Source organism: Narcine bancroftii, chromosome 5 (genome assembly GCF_036971445.1).
Source record: "Narcine bancroftii isolate sNarBan1 chromosome 5, sNarBan1.hap1, whole genome shotgun sequence".
In the NCBI taxonomy this organism is placed as follows: domain Eukaryota; kingdom Metazoa; phylum Chordata; class Chondrichthyes; order Torpediniformes; family Narcinidae; genus Narcine; species Narcine bancroftii.
Genome location: NC_091473.1, coordinates 113,797,784 through 113,814,933, shown reverse-complemented (window position 1 = coordinate 113,814,933; position 17,150 = coordinate 113,797,784). Strand labels below are relative to the sequence as shown.

General features: G+C 39.2%; 1 protein-coding gene across 5 annotated transcripts in view; it reads left to right on the top strand.

The window, feature by feature from the left end:
* LOC138763886 (HORMA domain-containing protein 1-like) overlaps positions 1-17,150 on the top strand; it is a 74,614-nt gene that overhangs the window by 27,872 nt on the left and 29,592 nt on the right. For all 5 annotated transcript variants that reach the window (XM_069938818.1, XM_069938815.1, XM_069938816.1 and 2 more), the window contains exons 3-7: positions 5,369-5,513; positions 8,971-9,034; positions 11,514-11,550; positions 11,795-11,815; positions 12,959-12,985. In XM_069938818.1, the coding sequence (XP_069794919.1) occupies positions 5,369-5,513; positions 8,971-9,034; positions 11,514-11,550; positions 11,795-11,815; positions 12,959-12,985 (294 nt within the window). The remainder of the gene's footprint in view (positions 1-5,368; positions 5,514-8,970; positions 9,035-11,513; positions 11,551-11,794; positions 11,816-12,958; positions 12,986-17,150) is intronic.

The following is a 17,150-nucleotide window of genomic DNA, read 5'->3' as shown; positions in this document are numbered from 1 at the left end:
CATAGGTTAAGTGAGTCAATAGAGATGAGTTAAAGTTTGATTCTATTTTCATGTTCAAAGATAATTAAAAGCAACTTTTGTTTAAGTTACCCTTTGTCGTGGTGCATATTTATTTCTGCTAGGTTTTGGGGTCCTCTGGACTTGTAACAAAATTCTAATAAAATGAATATCTTACCTAAATTTTTATATCTTTTTTAATCTGTTCTAATTTTTGTTCCTATATAACGTTTTGACTATTTGATTTGGTTATATTGTCTTGCATCAGGAAGGGTAAGCATCCTTGCCTTAATAAAGTTCTTCTACACAGATCTAAGAGAGATGGTGGTATGGCTCTGACTAACTTTAGATTTTATTTTTGGGCAGTCAATATATGACGTCTTACATTTTGGTCTTTTTTTCACAATCACAATCATTCTGACTGCCCATTGTGGGTATCAATAGAGCTTAATTTCCCCCTAAAATTTTTCCAATGTTGTGCTTCTCAACTCTTCACTTCCACTTTCATAGTTCATGGACAATCCCATTGTTAAACATTTTGTGAGAATTTTGGCACAGCTTAGAAAACATTTTACATTTCATAATTTCTCTCTTACAAGCCTTTTTCCAACCTTCTTTGCATAATGCTATTAATCAGAAATCGTTTAGAGGGTATTCAGAGTCTTAAGGATCTGTTCATTGATGGATACTTTGCATTATTTGAGCAGCTTTCTGCTAAATTTAACTTGCCCAAACCTCATTTTTTTTCCGATATTTGAAAATCCAGCATTTTCTTGAATCACATTTTTCTGATTTTTCCAAGAGTCTGAATCAAATTTTGTAGATGAGCTTTTTATTTAACACCTTCGCGTAAAGGTTTAATATCTATTATTTACAAGAAATTGTTTAAAACAGACTTCACTAATTAAAATTAAAAATGCATGGGAACAGGATTTAAATTTGACCACATCAGATGTGGATTGGGACACAATTCTTAAATTGTTATGTGCCTGTCATTGTTTATTACAATTTAAGGTGGGTCATAGAACGCATATGTCTAAGGTTAAATTGTCTCACATTTACTTTGATACGAGTCCCTGTTGTGACAAGTCAAGTCACCTTTATTTGTCGTTCAACCCATGCATTCCACAGTAAAGACAAGGTAGCATTTCTCTGGGACCACGGAGCAGATTTTCATAAATACAAGTTAAAATATTAAGACACATACAATAAAAGTCCATGATACATGATCCACATATGTTGTGGGAATTCAGGACCCTGAAAGCTTAGGGAAAAAAATGTTGCCCAATCTGGACGTAAGGGCCCGAGTGCTACAGTACCTCCTACCAGATGGCAGAAGGGAGAAAAGTTTACATGAGGGGTGTGTGAAGTATTTCACAATGTTTATTGCTTTTCACATGCATTGTGTGTTGTAGATGTCTGTCATGGTAGGAAGCGACCCCCTCCAGTAATCTTTTCCGCTGACTTCACTATCTTCTGTAGGGTCTTGCGGTCTGAGGTGGTACAGCTTCCAAACCAGGTGGTGATGCAATTGCTCTGAATGCTCTCAATATATCTGTAGTCAGGATGGAGGGTGGGAGATGAATTTTCCTCAACCTTCACAGGAAGTAGAGGAGCTGTTGGGTTTTCTTGGATATGGAGTTGGTGTTAAGGGAACAGGTGAGATTCTCCACCAAGTGCACACCAAGGAACTTGATACCTTTGCCTATCTCAATGGTAGACCCATCAATGGTCAGAGGAGAGCGATTACACCCCCCCGCCCCCCCCCCCCCGGGTTATCTTGAAGTCAACAACCAGTCTGTTAGTGACTGCACCTCATCTCTGTACGCTGACTTATCATTCTTACTAATAAGGCCCACCACAGTCGTGTCGACAGTGAACTTGATGATGTGGTTCAAGCTGTGATTTGCTGCACACTCATGAGTCAGCAGAGTGAACAGCAGAGAACTAAACACGCAGCCCTGGGGGACCCCGTTCTCAATGTGATGGTCTTGGAAGTGCTGTTTCTGATCCGGTCTGCTTGAGGTCTCCCTGACGGAGGGAGGTGTTTAGACCCAGCAGACTCAACTTCCCTATCAAGTACTGAGGTATGATTGTGTTGAATGCCGAACTGAAGTCAATAAACAACATTCGAACATACGTGTCCTAATTTTCCAGGTGGGTGAAGGCTAGATGGAAGGTGGTGTCAATGGATTCATCTGCAGAGCGGTTGGATCTATATGCGATCCAGGTGTAAGAGCAGAGAAGCGTCATTAATTCATATGTTCTGGACTTGTCCTAGTCTAGAAAAATACTGGAGAGAGTTTTTCTGCACTTTGTATACAATATTTAATATAGATTTGATACCAAATCCTTTGGTGGCTCTTTTCGGCACAATGGGAGGGAATGATTCTTCTTTGTATCCGTTCAGAGTCGTGCTATCTCTTTTGCCTCTCTTGGCGAGACATGTGATTATACTTAAATGGAAGGATGCTGCCCAGCCTACTCTTGATCAATGGCTGCGTAATATACTGTCTTGTTTGAATGTGGAAAAGATTTGTCATTCAATTAATAATTCAGATGTAAGATTTCAGATGCTGTGGGGGTCTTTTATGACCCACTTTCTTATTTTATAATTTCATTTCAATGCAATTGAATTGCCTAACTTGAGTCTTTTTCATATTTTTTTCCTCCCTTTTTTTAATGCTTATCATACATAGAATCTGGCAAGTTGTCAGGGAGGGGAACTGAGTTTTTTCTTTTTGTTCTGTTTCTTTTTTATTATTTTCCTTCTTTCTTTTCCTTTTTTCTCTTTTATGTTATTAGTTTTTTAAATAATATCTGGGCTACAAATTATGGATATGTTTTACAAATTACATTTGTTTTTGAAATTTAGACATACAGCACAATAACAAGTCCTTCTGCCCCACAAGCCCATGCTGCCCAACTACAGCCAATTAACCCATAACCCCCAGTACATTTTGAAAGATGGGAAGAAACTGGAGCCAGCACAGAAAACCCATGGGGAGAATGCACAAACTCCCCACAGACTCAAACCCCGGTCCCCATCGCTGGAGCAATAACAGTGTCATGCTAACCGCTAAACTAATCTTGTCTTGTAGATCTCTATTTAAGTCAGCTCTCATCCTTCTATGCTCCAAAGAGAAAAATCCCAGCTCTGCTAACCTTGCCTCATAAGATTTTTCAACCCAGCTAAAATCCTGATAAATCGTAAATCCTTTGCCTTAGTAGATTGTTCATCACTCACATAAGACCCACTGGTCTATAATTCACAGAGTTCCCCCTATTAACTTTTTTAAACAATAGGACTTTGTTTGCCATTCTTCATTCCTCCGGAACCTCCCATCTGGCCAGGGAGGACACAAAGATCATTGCAATGTCCCAGCAATCTCTTCCCTTGCACCCTGAAATAACTTGGGGTTCATCTCATCCGATCCCAGAAACTTATCAATCCGAATGTTTTTAAGAAGATCCAGCACTTTCTCTTTTTTAACCTCAACATGCTCCATCATTTTCGCTTGTTCTATACTGACCTCACATTGACCAAGGTCTCTCTCTCTCTAGTGAACACCAAAGTATTTATTTAAGAATCTCCCCTACCTCCTCTGCCTCCAGACACTGGTGCATCCTTTATCCTTAAGGGACTCTACCTTCACTTTTGTCATTAATTCTTAACATTTTCATAGAATGACTTGGGATTTTCCTTCATCCTACTTGCCAAGGCGTTCTCCTAAGTTATTTCCTTCATGGCTACCATAGAATTCTCATGAGCCCTTCCTGTCTTTTGCTTCCTAAACCTTCTATATGCATCTTTCTTCCTCAAAACTAGCAGTCTCACCTCCTTTGTCAACAATGGTTCCCTTATTTTACCATTTCTTCCCTGTCTCAATGGGACAAACCTATCCACCCACACAAGAGGTCCCTAAACATTCTCCATGTTACTTCTGTGATTTTCTCCGAGAACATCTGTTCCTAATTTACTCTCCCCAGCTCCTGCCTCATCCCATCATAATTCCCCAATTAAACACTTTACCATTTTGACTATTCCTATCCTTGTCAGGGAGTTCTGATCACCTTTACAGAAATACCCCCACCAAGTTTTACTTTGACCTGGTTCTGTCAAAAATCTTTGTTCGTGGTCAACTAAGTACCTGAAAGTGCAGAATTACATAGGATCGAGAATGATTTCATAGTTGGGTGATTTCATAGTTGGATTGAGTTCAGAAACTAAACAGATGTGAACATTGAAAGGTGAGAGAAACCAGTTGGAATAACAAAGGATATTCCAAGAAATACTGCATTTGAATACACAAGCCATTAGGAAACAGAAGCCAAATGTAAGGTCTGTCACCTTGTTTGTTTGGGGTCTGTGTTTCATAAAGACATAAACACTTATGATTATTACTATGCTTTATCTTTGGCTTGGCTTCGCGGACGAAGATTTATGGAGGGGGTAAAAAGTCCACGTCAGCTGCAGGCTCGTTTGTGGCTGACCAGTCCGATGCGGGACAGGCAGACACGATTGCAGCGGTTGCAAGGGAAAATTGGTTGGTTGGGGTTGGGTGTTGGGTTTTTCCTCCTTTGCCTTTTGTCAGTGAGGTGGGCTCTGCGGTCTTCTTCAAAGGAGGCTGCTGCCCGCTTTATAGCCATGCATTTAACATGATCATCTCTGAGAATCTTCAAAATATAATCAAACCATCTGAGATTGCAATGATGAAGTGGTATTTTATTTTCCACAACCAATCCTTTGGAATTTCCAACTACAATAAAAAAAAAACCCCGTTATCCAGAATTCAAGCAACAAGCAAAAAAATCGCGAGAAATAAATGGGTAAAAAATACAAAAGTTTAAAATCAGCTCCCCCTCAGGATTAGTTTGCCAGTTGTGCAGCATGCAATCTCAAGCAACCAGAAAATTGACTTGTCCGGCATCTACCAATCACCATACTGTATTGTTTTAACCTTTTGAACTCTGTGTCTCTGTTTTCAGGGACTACCAACAAGCGCATAGCCTCCATTTCCCCATTTTCCGGAATTGGTTTTATACCCGTCTACCAGCTGGTTCATACTGGTGTTTGTACTGTAGTTTACCCAGGGACTCAGTCTGGAGTATATATTATGAAAGGTTAAAAATGGCCAAAATTGAAAGTGTTAAAGGAATTTTAAAAAGTGGAGCGCCCAAAAAATCATTTTTCAGTGCTCTTCTTTCATGTCCAATAAGTGAATGCATTCTGGATTACTGTATATATAAAGCTGAAAATGGAATGCCTCTTTTATTTCCTAGTGAAGATTAAGCTTTTAAGGACTTCTTCATGCTGTATGATTCTCAGATGGTTCACTTTATTCACACAATCTTTTTCTGATACTTTTAGTGGAATGCAATATTTCCCAATGATGTAGCAACACAGGAACAATCCCTTGTATTTATAAAAAGAATGATGGCTGTGGGAGTATCATGCATTACCTATCTGCGTGGGATATTTCCAGAGGATGCCTATAGAACACGAAACTTGGAAGGTAAACATATTTCTTGTTTATCATATAGTTCAGTTATCTCAAGGAAATTACACCAAACTTTGACATGGAGGCAAATCAGTGCTTTACTTGAAGCCAAATAACTAAAAAAAATATATATATATGTATGTATATGTATATGTATGTATATGTATGTATGTATGTATGTTTATGTATGTATATATATATGTATGTATGTATATATGTGTATGTATGTGTATGTATATATATGTATATATATGTGTGTATATATATATGTGTGTGTATGTGTATATATATATGTATGTATATATATATATGTATGTGTATATATGTATGTATGTATATATGTATGTGTATATATGTATATATGTATGTATATATTATGTATGTATATATATGTGTGTATGTATGTATGTATGTGTATGTATGTATGTGTATATGTATGTGTGTGTGTGTATGTGTGTGTGTGTATGTGTGTGTGTGTATGTGTGTGTGTGTATGTGTGTGTGTGTATGTGTGTGTGTGTGTGTATGTATAATAAAATATGTATTTTCATGGTGATGACCCAGAGAGTATAAAGTTGAAGTACAAATGTACTTTACATTAAAAGGAAGTTGGACTGATTCTTGCTGTCAAGATAGATTTATTTTCTAACAAATTATGTAGCACTGCCATTTAATTTAAGCATTTTCACTTGGAGTAGTCTGTGCCTGGAATGAGCTGCCAGTGGACACTATAGAAACGAGCACTATGTTGACAGTAAGAAGATATTGTTACAAGCCCAAAGGACCCCAAAACCCAGCAGCAATAGACATTCACCAAGACAAGTAGTTACTTAAACAAAAGTTGTTTTTAATTTTCTTTAAACATGAAAACAGAATCAAACTAACTTATCTCTATTGACTTAACTAATCCAAATTAACCCCCTTCTAATTCTAAGCGCACCTGTATATGTGTAAATTTAAGAAAAGTTCTTTGGTTCACAGTTCAATTTCACTTCTCCTTCTTACAAGTTCTCTGGTTGCAGGCAATTCTTATACTGTGCACAGAATTTAACATGTATAAAGTTCACCAGGCTTTGGTGCTCGAAAGGTAAATGTTTACCGCTCAGGAAGGTTCTTGTAGGGTTTGCAGGAGAGATTTGTTCCAGGATTTCCTCAACTGAGGTACCACCATTAGTCACCTCAATGTCTCGCTGATGAAACTTGCCCCATCAGGGTTCTCCAGATGATACCCTCGTCCTTTCATGCCACTACAGAGTTCCTTTCTATTTCACTTATTCCAAGAGAAACACCAGACAGATAGCATGTCCAACCATTTGCCACTCTGGAATTTTCTGTTTCCAACAAGATTCTCCTGGCTTGTTCTGTTCAGCTGCTTTCAGTCACACACACTAGCTGAGAGAGCTTGTTGAGCTTGTCTCCTCTCTCTCTCTTCAACTGAGACTGCTAGAAAGCCCATATGACTCTCTCACTTGCAAAACCCCCCACCTTCTTCAGCAACCACAGGAGTTCTCTTTCTTGATCAAGCTGTTGTTTTAGGTAAACAAAGCCCAGGAGTGACCTTTCTGTGAGCACTTTGTAAAAGGGTCAGAAGCCTTGTAGTTATTCAACCAGCCAGACTGTCTCCAATTCAAACAATGTCTATTCATTTCATGACATCATTTCAATTAACACCTACTTGTGAAATGTGCATAAAATTCTCCATTTTTTCTGTAAAATTCACTGAATATGAATTCTTCAATATTTCAAATAAGATCTGTTTTAAAATGTGTATATATATGTAACCTAACAAATTCTCCCAATATTTCATTACAATATTCAGGCGGATTTATTGATAGTAAAGGTTTAGAAGTATATGGACCAAATTGGACTAGCCCAGAATGCTCTATTCCTCTCTTTTATAGCTTAATTAGTCAAGTTTTGTAAAATTTTCAGTGGATATTTCTCTTGCTGTTGAATCAGTATAGGTTATCATTACACTACTTGAGTTGACAGTAGGCCTTCTTAATCTGCAATAATTATGTGACATTTTTACTCAGACTATTTGCTTTTAATTAAAAATTGCTTTTAATTTTTCTCTACCTACATCTCCTCCTTCATCTCCATCTAAGGCCATAAACAAACCTTCCAGATGAGGCAGAGCTTTACATGCACTTTGTCTAATCTAATGGCCTAATCATTGGTGAGACCAAACACTGATAGGACGACTGCTTTGCTGACATCTAAACTTGACCTCCTGTAACCAACAATTGCAAATCCCCAACCATTGTTGCAGTGATGTACTGTGTATCATCTTGGCCTCCTCTGTTCTCAGGGTGAGGCCAAACACAAACTTTAGGAACAACACATCATATTTCTTCTGGACATGAACATTTTTTTTAAATTTTAGGTTACTCCTACCTAAAATTATTCCACTATTTCCATCCCTTTTTTGGATACATTTCTTTTTATATTTCTCCCTCTCTCTCTAATGTTTCCTTTCCATCCCACCCACTTTCTTGGTGGTTTATTCCTTCACCTCACATCTTCCATGAGTAATATGACCCCTTTACAAGAGACTTAATAAAGAGATCCAGTCCCAAAACATTGACTGACCATTTCTACCCATGTATGTTGATTTCCTCCAGCAATTCTTTGCTCAAAACCCCAGCATCTGCAGCTTTTGTGATTCACTATGCAAATAAATTGAGTATAGCAATAATGCACCCATTTCTGGGTATCTTTGTGGCAATTAGAAAATTTGCCCTGACATTTTGGAAATATTTTTTGTTTCTGATTAAATCTCTCCCAAATGTTATAACTTAAAATTTGTTTTGGCATGATATTCAATGTAACTCGTCTGAAAGATTACCTCTTTTATTTACTTGGAAAAACTAAGTTTTACTAAATATGTTTCATGTGAAACCTATGCTATTTTAGACCATAGGATTGGAGTTTTGCCTTCATTGAGATATGACCTCAAACTTAACCTTGAGTGACTAGATTTCTTTGCCACAGAAGTCAAGATTTGGGTTCACCTCAATTTGATTCTAGACTGCTGCTGGACTGTCACATCTTTCTTTTCTGCATTGGGATGGTCAACCAAACTCCATATTAATGGAAAGAAGTCTTCATATTGATTCCTTGCATTTTAGAGTACTAGTACCTGTATTATAGAATCCCAAAATTCAAACAAGTATTGATGGAACAAATGCAGCATTATGCTTTATGGATACTGCCTTGACAAGCCCCTGTCAAAAGGATCTCCTGTCCAAAGGATCTCCTCGGCCTCCATACATGAAGAACATGCTTGGTTCATTCACAGTTCCTTACCAATTTGTACAGGTCCATCTGATCCCTTCACCAATCATTGAATCATCCATTTATTAAATAGCAGAATTACACAGAATTATGCAGATAGTTTCTAAAGTTATTTCATAATATTATTACCACTTTCTTGAATTATAAACCAATGATATTATGATACCGTTTCCCAGGCATGTGTATAAAAATATTGCGTGAAGATAGTCGGTTTCCTGGAGCATGCAAAGTAGTCAAATGGTAAGTATAATTTTTTTTAATTTTTCTTACATGTGATCATAACAATAAAATACATAATTAAATGAATTTTTTTGAAGGTACTAGAATGGTTGCAGCAGGAACTGCAAATTTGCAGATGTTGGAAATCTTAAATAAAAGCAGAAATGGAGTTTCTAATTAAAATAATGTGCCAGCCAAAGAGCAATTGGAAGCAGTGAATCTGCTCATAAATCAGGATCCTTATATCAGTTGAAGAAACAGAATTTCATTGCATACACTGTACAATGTGTATGATAATAAATTCATCATTATCAACCTTTAACAGTAAATTCCTTCAATAGACCCAGCACAATATCTCCAGAAAATGCAATGAGTGGAGGACAGTTACATACATCTTATGTGCATCATGTTTATGGACATAAATTTATTTACCTTGTGCTAGTAATTCCAACACCAAGTAACTTCACTGACATCCTTCTTATGATTCAACTCACCACTTACTTTCATATCTGCTTGTTGTAATGTGGAAGTTAGAAACAAGCTTGGGTACATAACTTCCCATTTTGCCACAGCTCCACTGTTCAGGAGCATAGAATATATCCTGAGTGGATGTGCTTTGGATCTGACTATTTCACTTTGTGTTAATTGTGGTTAGAATAAATGGCACAATCTTGTTCATTTGAATTGGATCCCAGACCTTCATTAGAAAGTTAACTGCAACTTTATTTTAGTTTTTGTATTTTAATTTTGAGCATCTACAGTCATTTAAATAAATACGTGTATATTGTGTTTTACTTTTTATTGTTAGAATTTAGAAGTACTTACTGAAAAAACAGGAAGTAAACTTGTATACTTTGTGGAGCATTGATCAGATATCTTTGGCTTGGCTTCGCGGACGAAGATTTATGGAGGGGGTAAAAGTCCACATCAGCTGCAGGCTCGTTTGTGGCTGACGAGTCCGATGCGGGACAGGCAGACACGGTTGCAGCGGCTGCAGGGGAAAATTGGTTGGTTGGGGTTAGGTATTGGGTTTTTCCTCCTTTGCCTTTTGTCAGTGAGGTGGGCTCTGCGGTCTTCTTCAAAGGAGGTTGCTGCCCGCCAAACTGTGAGGCGCCAAGATGCACGGTTTGAGGCGATATCAGCCCACTGGCGGTGGTCAATGTGGCAGGCACCAAGAGATTTCTTTAGGCAGTCCTTGTACCTCTTCTTTGGTGCACCTCTGTCACGGTGGCCAGTGGAGAGCTCGCCATATAACACGATCTTGGGAAGGCGATGGTCCTCCATTCTGGAGACGTGAGCCACCCAGCGCAGCTGGATCTTCAGCAGCGTGGACTCGATGCTGTCGACCTCTGCCATCTCGAGTACTTCGACGTTAGGGATGAAAGCGCTCCAATGGATGTTGAGGATGGAGCGGAGACAACGCTGGTGGAAGCGTTCTAGGGGCCGTAGGTGATGCCGGTAGAGGACCCATGATTCGGAGCCGAACAGGAGTGTGGGTATGACAACGGCTCTGTATACGATTATCTTTGTGAGGTTTTTCAGTTGGTTGTTTTTCCAGACTCTTTTGTGTAGTCTTCCAAAGGCGCTATTTGCCTTGGCGAGTCTGTTGTCTATCTCATTGTCGATCCTTGCATCTGATGAAATGGTGCAGCCGAGATAGGTAAACTGGTTGACCGTTTTGAGTTTTGTGTGCCCGATGGAGATGTGGGGGGGCTGGTAGTCATGGTGGGGAGCTGGCTGATGGAGGACCTCAGTTTTCTTCAGGCTGACTTCCAGGCCAAACATTTTGGCAGTTTCCGCAAAGCAGGACGTCAAGCGCTGAAGAGCTGGCTCTCATTTAACTTCTTCACTCATTTTGCTGAATATTCAAGAGGAACACAATATAAGGCCAGGGATGTGATGTTGAGGCATTATAAGGCAATGATGAGACCTCACAGAATATTGTGAGCAGTTTTAGGCTCCTCATTTAAGAAAGGATGTGCTGACGTTGGAGACGGTTCAAAGGAGGTTCACTAGGACGATTACAGGAATGAAAGGATTTTCATACGAGGTGTGTTTGATTGCTCTTGGCCTGTACTCATTGGAATTTTGGAGATTAGGGGGATCTTATTGAAACATTTTGAATGTTGAAAGGTGTGGACAGATTAGATGTAGAAACGTTATTTCCTATGGTGGAAGAGTCCTGGACAAGAGGGCATAACTACAGGATTGAAGGGCATCTGCATAGAACAGAGACAAAGAGGAACTTTTTTCACAAGTGGGTGGTTAATCTGGAATTTGTTGCCAGAGGTGGTTGTGGAGGCCAAGTTATTGAATGTATTTAAAGCAGAGATTCATAGATTCTTGATTAGCCAGGGCATCAAAGGTAACGGGAAGAAGGCTGGGGAGTGGGGCTGATTAGCTCATGATTGAATAGCAGGGTAGACTCGATAAGCTGAATCTTCTTTTATGTCTTACGTTCTTGTAGTATTAATACATTTATTTAAATATCATTTCCTAGGATGATGGGGTGTTTTGATGCTTTGGAGAAAAGATTTGTAAGTCCATTTTGTGTCCAATAAAAGATTATTTTTTAATGTTCTATTTTAATATCCAACCCAGTTTGCTTAATTGTTTAAAATTATTAATAGTACAATTTTTGTAAATAAAGTGAATTAAATACAGGGTTTTTTTAATGTCCACTTCACTAGATTAGAAAAATTAATTATAATATTTCCTATTTCCTTGCACTATAAGTACATATTCTTACATTACTAATAAACTGTGTCCTTGTATCAATAGCTACGAACAATTATCCTGGGAGTGAGTATATTCCAAAAAATTAAATTTATTAATTGATGTAATATTTTAATTAATATTTTCATGATTTTTTTGAGTTAACAATAATGATGTTACACTCTTGCAAGTGATAATAAAAACATTTTGAAATAAGCATGAAAATGTGTATTTTAGAAATGACAATCAAAACAATTGGAAATTGGAAGAATGTTAATTACTGAAAAGATGAAAGTGCCTTCAAATATATAGATATAAACAGTTCAAAACATTAATTGATCTAAAATCTGATTTGATGACCAGAGTCCTCATCTTCCAGTTTCAGTTTGGCATGAAAATCTCATGATATAGTTCAAAAAGTGCCAGTTTCTTTTATGTTAGCTGATAGTTATCGCACATATAACATCATCAAGTGTTGCTTATATTGTGGTTCCCTAATTTGTGCTTATGAGATCTTGTCATGCACAAATTGGCTGCTGTGTTTCCCTACAGAAGAAAATTAATACCAATTAAAAGAAACTATTGGTTTATAATAAAGTGCTTTGAAAGTAGTGAATATACATATATATATATATATATATAACACACACACACACACACACACACACACACACACACACACACACACACACAATATAATGTTTTTTTTCTCCAGAATATTATGGTTTTCTTTGTAAATGGTGCTTTTTAAAAATGTTTTTTTTTTAAAAGCCGTTCAGCATTGATGTTTGTTTCATACAGGTTGTGAGATCAAATAGTCTAGCAGGTTAGAAACTTAAACTATTCTTTCCAGTATATAAAAAAGACATAATCAACAATCCCATAAATGATGAGCTGCAATCTGTCAACAAACTTCAAACTACCATTCTGGAGGTACTTGTGCCAATTTCATACACTTGTAGGGGTAATTGGGAGTATTTACCAATAATATTTGGCCAAGCATCTCACCTTCTCTATGAAGAATGGTCATTTGGAAAAGGAATGAAAAGGTGTGTGGAAAATGCTGTCACTTTTCACATTGGCTTAAGTTGCTGTTTTTAGGAAAGAAGGAAGAGTTTTTGTAAGAAGTATCTGTAATAGTTTAAGTCATAATGGAGGCAGGAGAGAAAAGCTTGCATGCTGAATGAAAATGGGTGTATGGTAAATTTTGTAAATTTTATTTATTTTTAGGTTCATAGAGATCCTGAGGATCCAAACGTAAGCATTTGTAGCAACATAGAGTTTTACAGTACAAAAATAGTCCCTTTGCCCCAACTTCTTCTTTCCAGCCAAATTTCCCACTTAATCTAGTTCCTTTTGCCTGTGTTAGGTCCATACCCCTCTGGTCCATTAACCTGCCTAAATATCTTTTAAAATTGCAATTGTTAGCTAACTACCACTTCCTCTGGCAACTTGTCCATTCAAGCCCTCTAGTCCCAGTTACAATCCTTGCAAATCTTTTCATCTTCGTGCTACCTTTCCTGTAGTTGGGTGACCAAAACTTTGCACTTCACTCCATGTAGTCTCACCATTGTTTTGTACAGTTGTAATATGAAGTTCCTTTCCTATACTCAAGGTCCTGACCATGCCAAAGGCCACCTACACCACTCTGTATATTATATATTTTGCTATTTTCAAAGAACAATATGGCTGCACTCCTAGATCTCTCTGATCTACAACACTCTCTCGGATTCTGCCATTTACTATGTGAGCCTTGTCCGGTGTAACTTGCCAAAATACAAATCACACTTGTCTGAATTCTATCTGGATTTCTTTGGTCCACTTTCTCAGTTGACCAAAAGCCTGTTGTAATTTCTGACAGCTGTCTTTACTATCTACTGTACCACTAATATTGGTGTCCTCTGCAAACTTGCTATCCATGAAAACTACATTGTCATCCAAATGGTTAATATAAATGACAGATAGAGAATCCAGCACCAGTCCCTTCAGTGCACCACTAGTATATGTGAAAAACAACCCTCCACAGCTAATATCTGATTCCTACCATCCAGCCAATTCTGATGAGTTCACCCAGGATCTGATGCGATCTTCCAGACTAGCCCTACCATGATGCTTGGTGAAATGTTTTTAAATTCAGGGATACTTTGTATAACACGGTTATAATGTTCCAAAAAAGTTCATTATTTTGGAAAACCACAATGTTCAAAGCATTATTACAATGTAATGTAATATTTAGAATTCTTGTGCAAAAAATATTTAAAAAGGATATATAAAACAGAAGAAATGACAAAGATCTTTATTGGCAATAAGTGAACATTGTTTATTTAAGAAAATATTTGTCTAGTGTACTTTGCGCTTCTTTAGACTTTTTTTTCATCATGCGTATCTTTATAACACCATTGAGAGAGTTTTATCCTGGTCACTGAGGTCAAAGAGGTATGGGGAGGAAGAGCTGAGGGGAACAGGGTCCTCCGTCTCAATTAAGAGGTCAGCTATCTGCGGCAGGAATTGGAACTGGGAAATCGCCCGGCAGCATATAAACACCACCCCCTCTGGCCTCTGTCCGCTGACTCGGAGACTGTGGAAAGGGGAGTGGGGGTGGGGAGATGTCCGAGCTGTGGATCATGCCAAGGTTTGCTGCCGGAGGTACGAGGAAGAGGAGTACACAAGGGGGAGCGACTTCACCTACACCAACACCAATACCACCAGAGGTGAGTGAAGGGATGGGGGTTGGGGGGTGGGGGGGAAAACATGTTAAATTATTGTGTCACTATTGATAACACAATATTAATAAAATTTAACCATTTTTCAATATAATTTCCTACACCAATTATATCACACACCACAGAAGTTGCATAAATCAAAATCTGATATATCAGAGATGTGTTTAAGGTGTGGGACAGAAATAGGAACGTTTTTAGATGCTATGTGGTCATGTGTGAAGGTGAGACCTTTCTGGCAGGATATTACTGAAATATTAACAAAGATAGCAGTGGTGGCCTTCATGGGCGACCTGGAAATTTATCGTTGGGCAATTTTATTGAAATAAGCAATAAATTAACTGAATTCTAAAATTCATTTGTTAAAATAGCCTTAGCAGTGGCTAAGAAAAGTATTGCAATTACATGGAAATCGAACTTTCCTCTACATATAGCATGATGAATTGCTGAGATAAATAGTTGCATACCGATGGAAAAAATTACATAAAACTTGAAGAACAAATATGACATATTTATCAAGATATGGCAGCCATATTTGTATCACATTGGGGCCCAATTATAACTAAAATAATAAAAAGGACAATAATAGATGCTGCTGTAGTAAAAATGCAAGTGACTTCCCCATATAGAATTTTTTAAGGTCATCGTAATTGTGAGCCCTGACGGTGTGTGGATTTATATTGTGAAAAGGGTGGGGGGTTGTTTGTTTTGTTTGTTTTTTGTAAGATAGATAGAAAGATATATATATAATAAATAGATTAAAATACATAAATAAATAGAAAGATATATATTGGGGCGGCTCACCCACGCAACAGGCGAACTGGCTCATGTAGACGCGGGCAAGTCTGCAGCCGATCTGACTAAGAGTTCCAGGTGCGGGGCAAGCCCACAGCTTAGTGGCTGAAGTCAATTCTGCCCCACAGGTCACGGGGGCTGCTGGGAGAGGGTTCTTAAGCGCGCATCCTTTGAATTGGTTGGTTTAACAAACTGCATGGTTTTTCACTCACTGTGTGGCTAGCGCGACTACATTGGTGACCCCGACAGTCCAAACAGTATTTGGACCCAACGATGACCGACCGAAGCACGTAGAATGCAGTTTCACTGAAACTGCTGACCTCAGCTGCAGGTCTGAATTGAACAATTCCAGGTCTGGCCAATTGTCTCAGACACCACAAAGTTCTACTATGTGGTTGGTTCACTTGACCAGGAAACAGCAGACTGCATCATCGACTTCCTACATCAGCAACCAGTTGTGGACAGGTACGAAACAATCAAGGCGCATGCGATCTGTACTTTTGGCTCTTCTGCCATCAGCGTCCAGTGCGGTTGCTGCAAATGGACGGCCTAGGTGACCATGCATCATTGGCTTTAATGAACGAGCTGGTGGCACTAGCAGATGGCCATAAGCCATGTTTACTGTTCAATCAAGTCTTTCTCAAACAGATGCCAGAAGATATCCACCTCCGCATCGCTAACTGCGATTTCAGTGACCCACGCAAAAGTAGTGGCCCATGCAGATATCCTGTGACTCACCAAGCAGCATGGCGGATCTCCCTTGACCAAGTTGCTACGTCACGCCCTAAGAACTAGGCTTTCCCCATGCCACCAACGAAGCGGTGCCACCTGCAGCAGAAAGCGATCTCAGTTCAGACTGTTGGTGTTTTTACCACCAAAAACGGGGTTCAGGAGTCCACCATTGCTGCCCATGCTGTTCTTTTGCAGGAAACACCGGGGCTGGCCATCACTAATGGCTATGGTGGCTGACTAATATGATAGCCTCCTTTGCTTATGGGAGCAAGACTCCGGGTGAAAGTTCCTCGTAGACACGGGCTCCCCTCAAGCCACGACACCTGCATCAGGAAGTCAGGACCGGCGCTCACCACTGCCAACAACAGCAATATTCGCACACATAGCACGCGAACCATCCCACTACAGTTCGGTTCCAGCCGTTTCATCTGGTTGTTTATGTTGGTAGCAGTGTCACAGCCTTTATGGGGTGAAGATTTCCTCCGGAGTACTGCCTCCTTGTAGACCTCAAGGGACAGCACCTAGTAAATGCCAAGACTTTCCAGACCTTTTCAGTTGGTGAAACCAAGTTACCAGCCTCAAACCTGGACTCTTTTTTTAGGCAACAAATTTGCCAGAGTACTAGTGGAGTTTTCTACCATTATTATGCTGCAGTTCTCCACAGATGCTCCTAAGCATGGTGTACAGCACCACATTCCCATTCAAGGACCACCGCTATATGCCCGGGCATGCAGGCTCTTGCCCGACAAACTCCACCTTGCCAAGGAGGAGTTCAGAAAAATGGAGGAGCTGCACATGGTGCCCAAGTCGACCGGAGGATGGAGGCCATGTGGTGACAACAGAAGGCTCAATAATTCCACCACGGCCAACCGCTACCTCGTGCCTCACATTCAGGACTTTTGCATTGAGCATGCTTCTTCTCCAAGGTCGACTTTGTCCACGGGTCTCACCAGATTCCTGACCACCCAATGATGTCCCCAAGACGGCCCTTATCACCCCGTTTGGCCTATTCAAGTTCCTGCGGATGCCTTTCAGACTCAAGAATGCAGCACAGACATTCCAATGGCTCATGGACTCAGTAGGGCATGGCTTGCATTTCGTCTTCATCTACTTAGATCACACATGTCAAACTCTGGCCCGCGGGCAATATAATTATATTTGGCCCGCAAGATCAT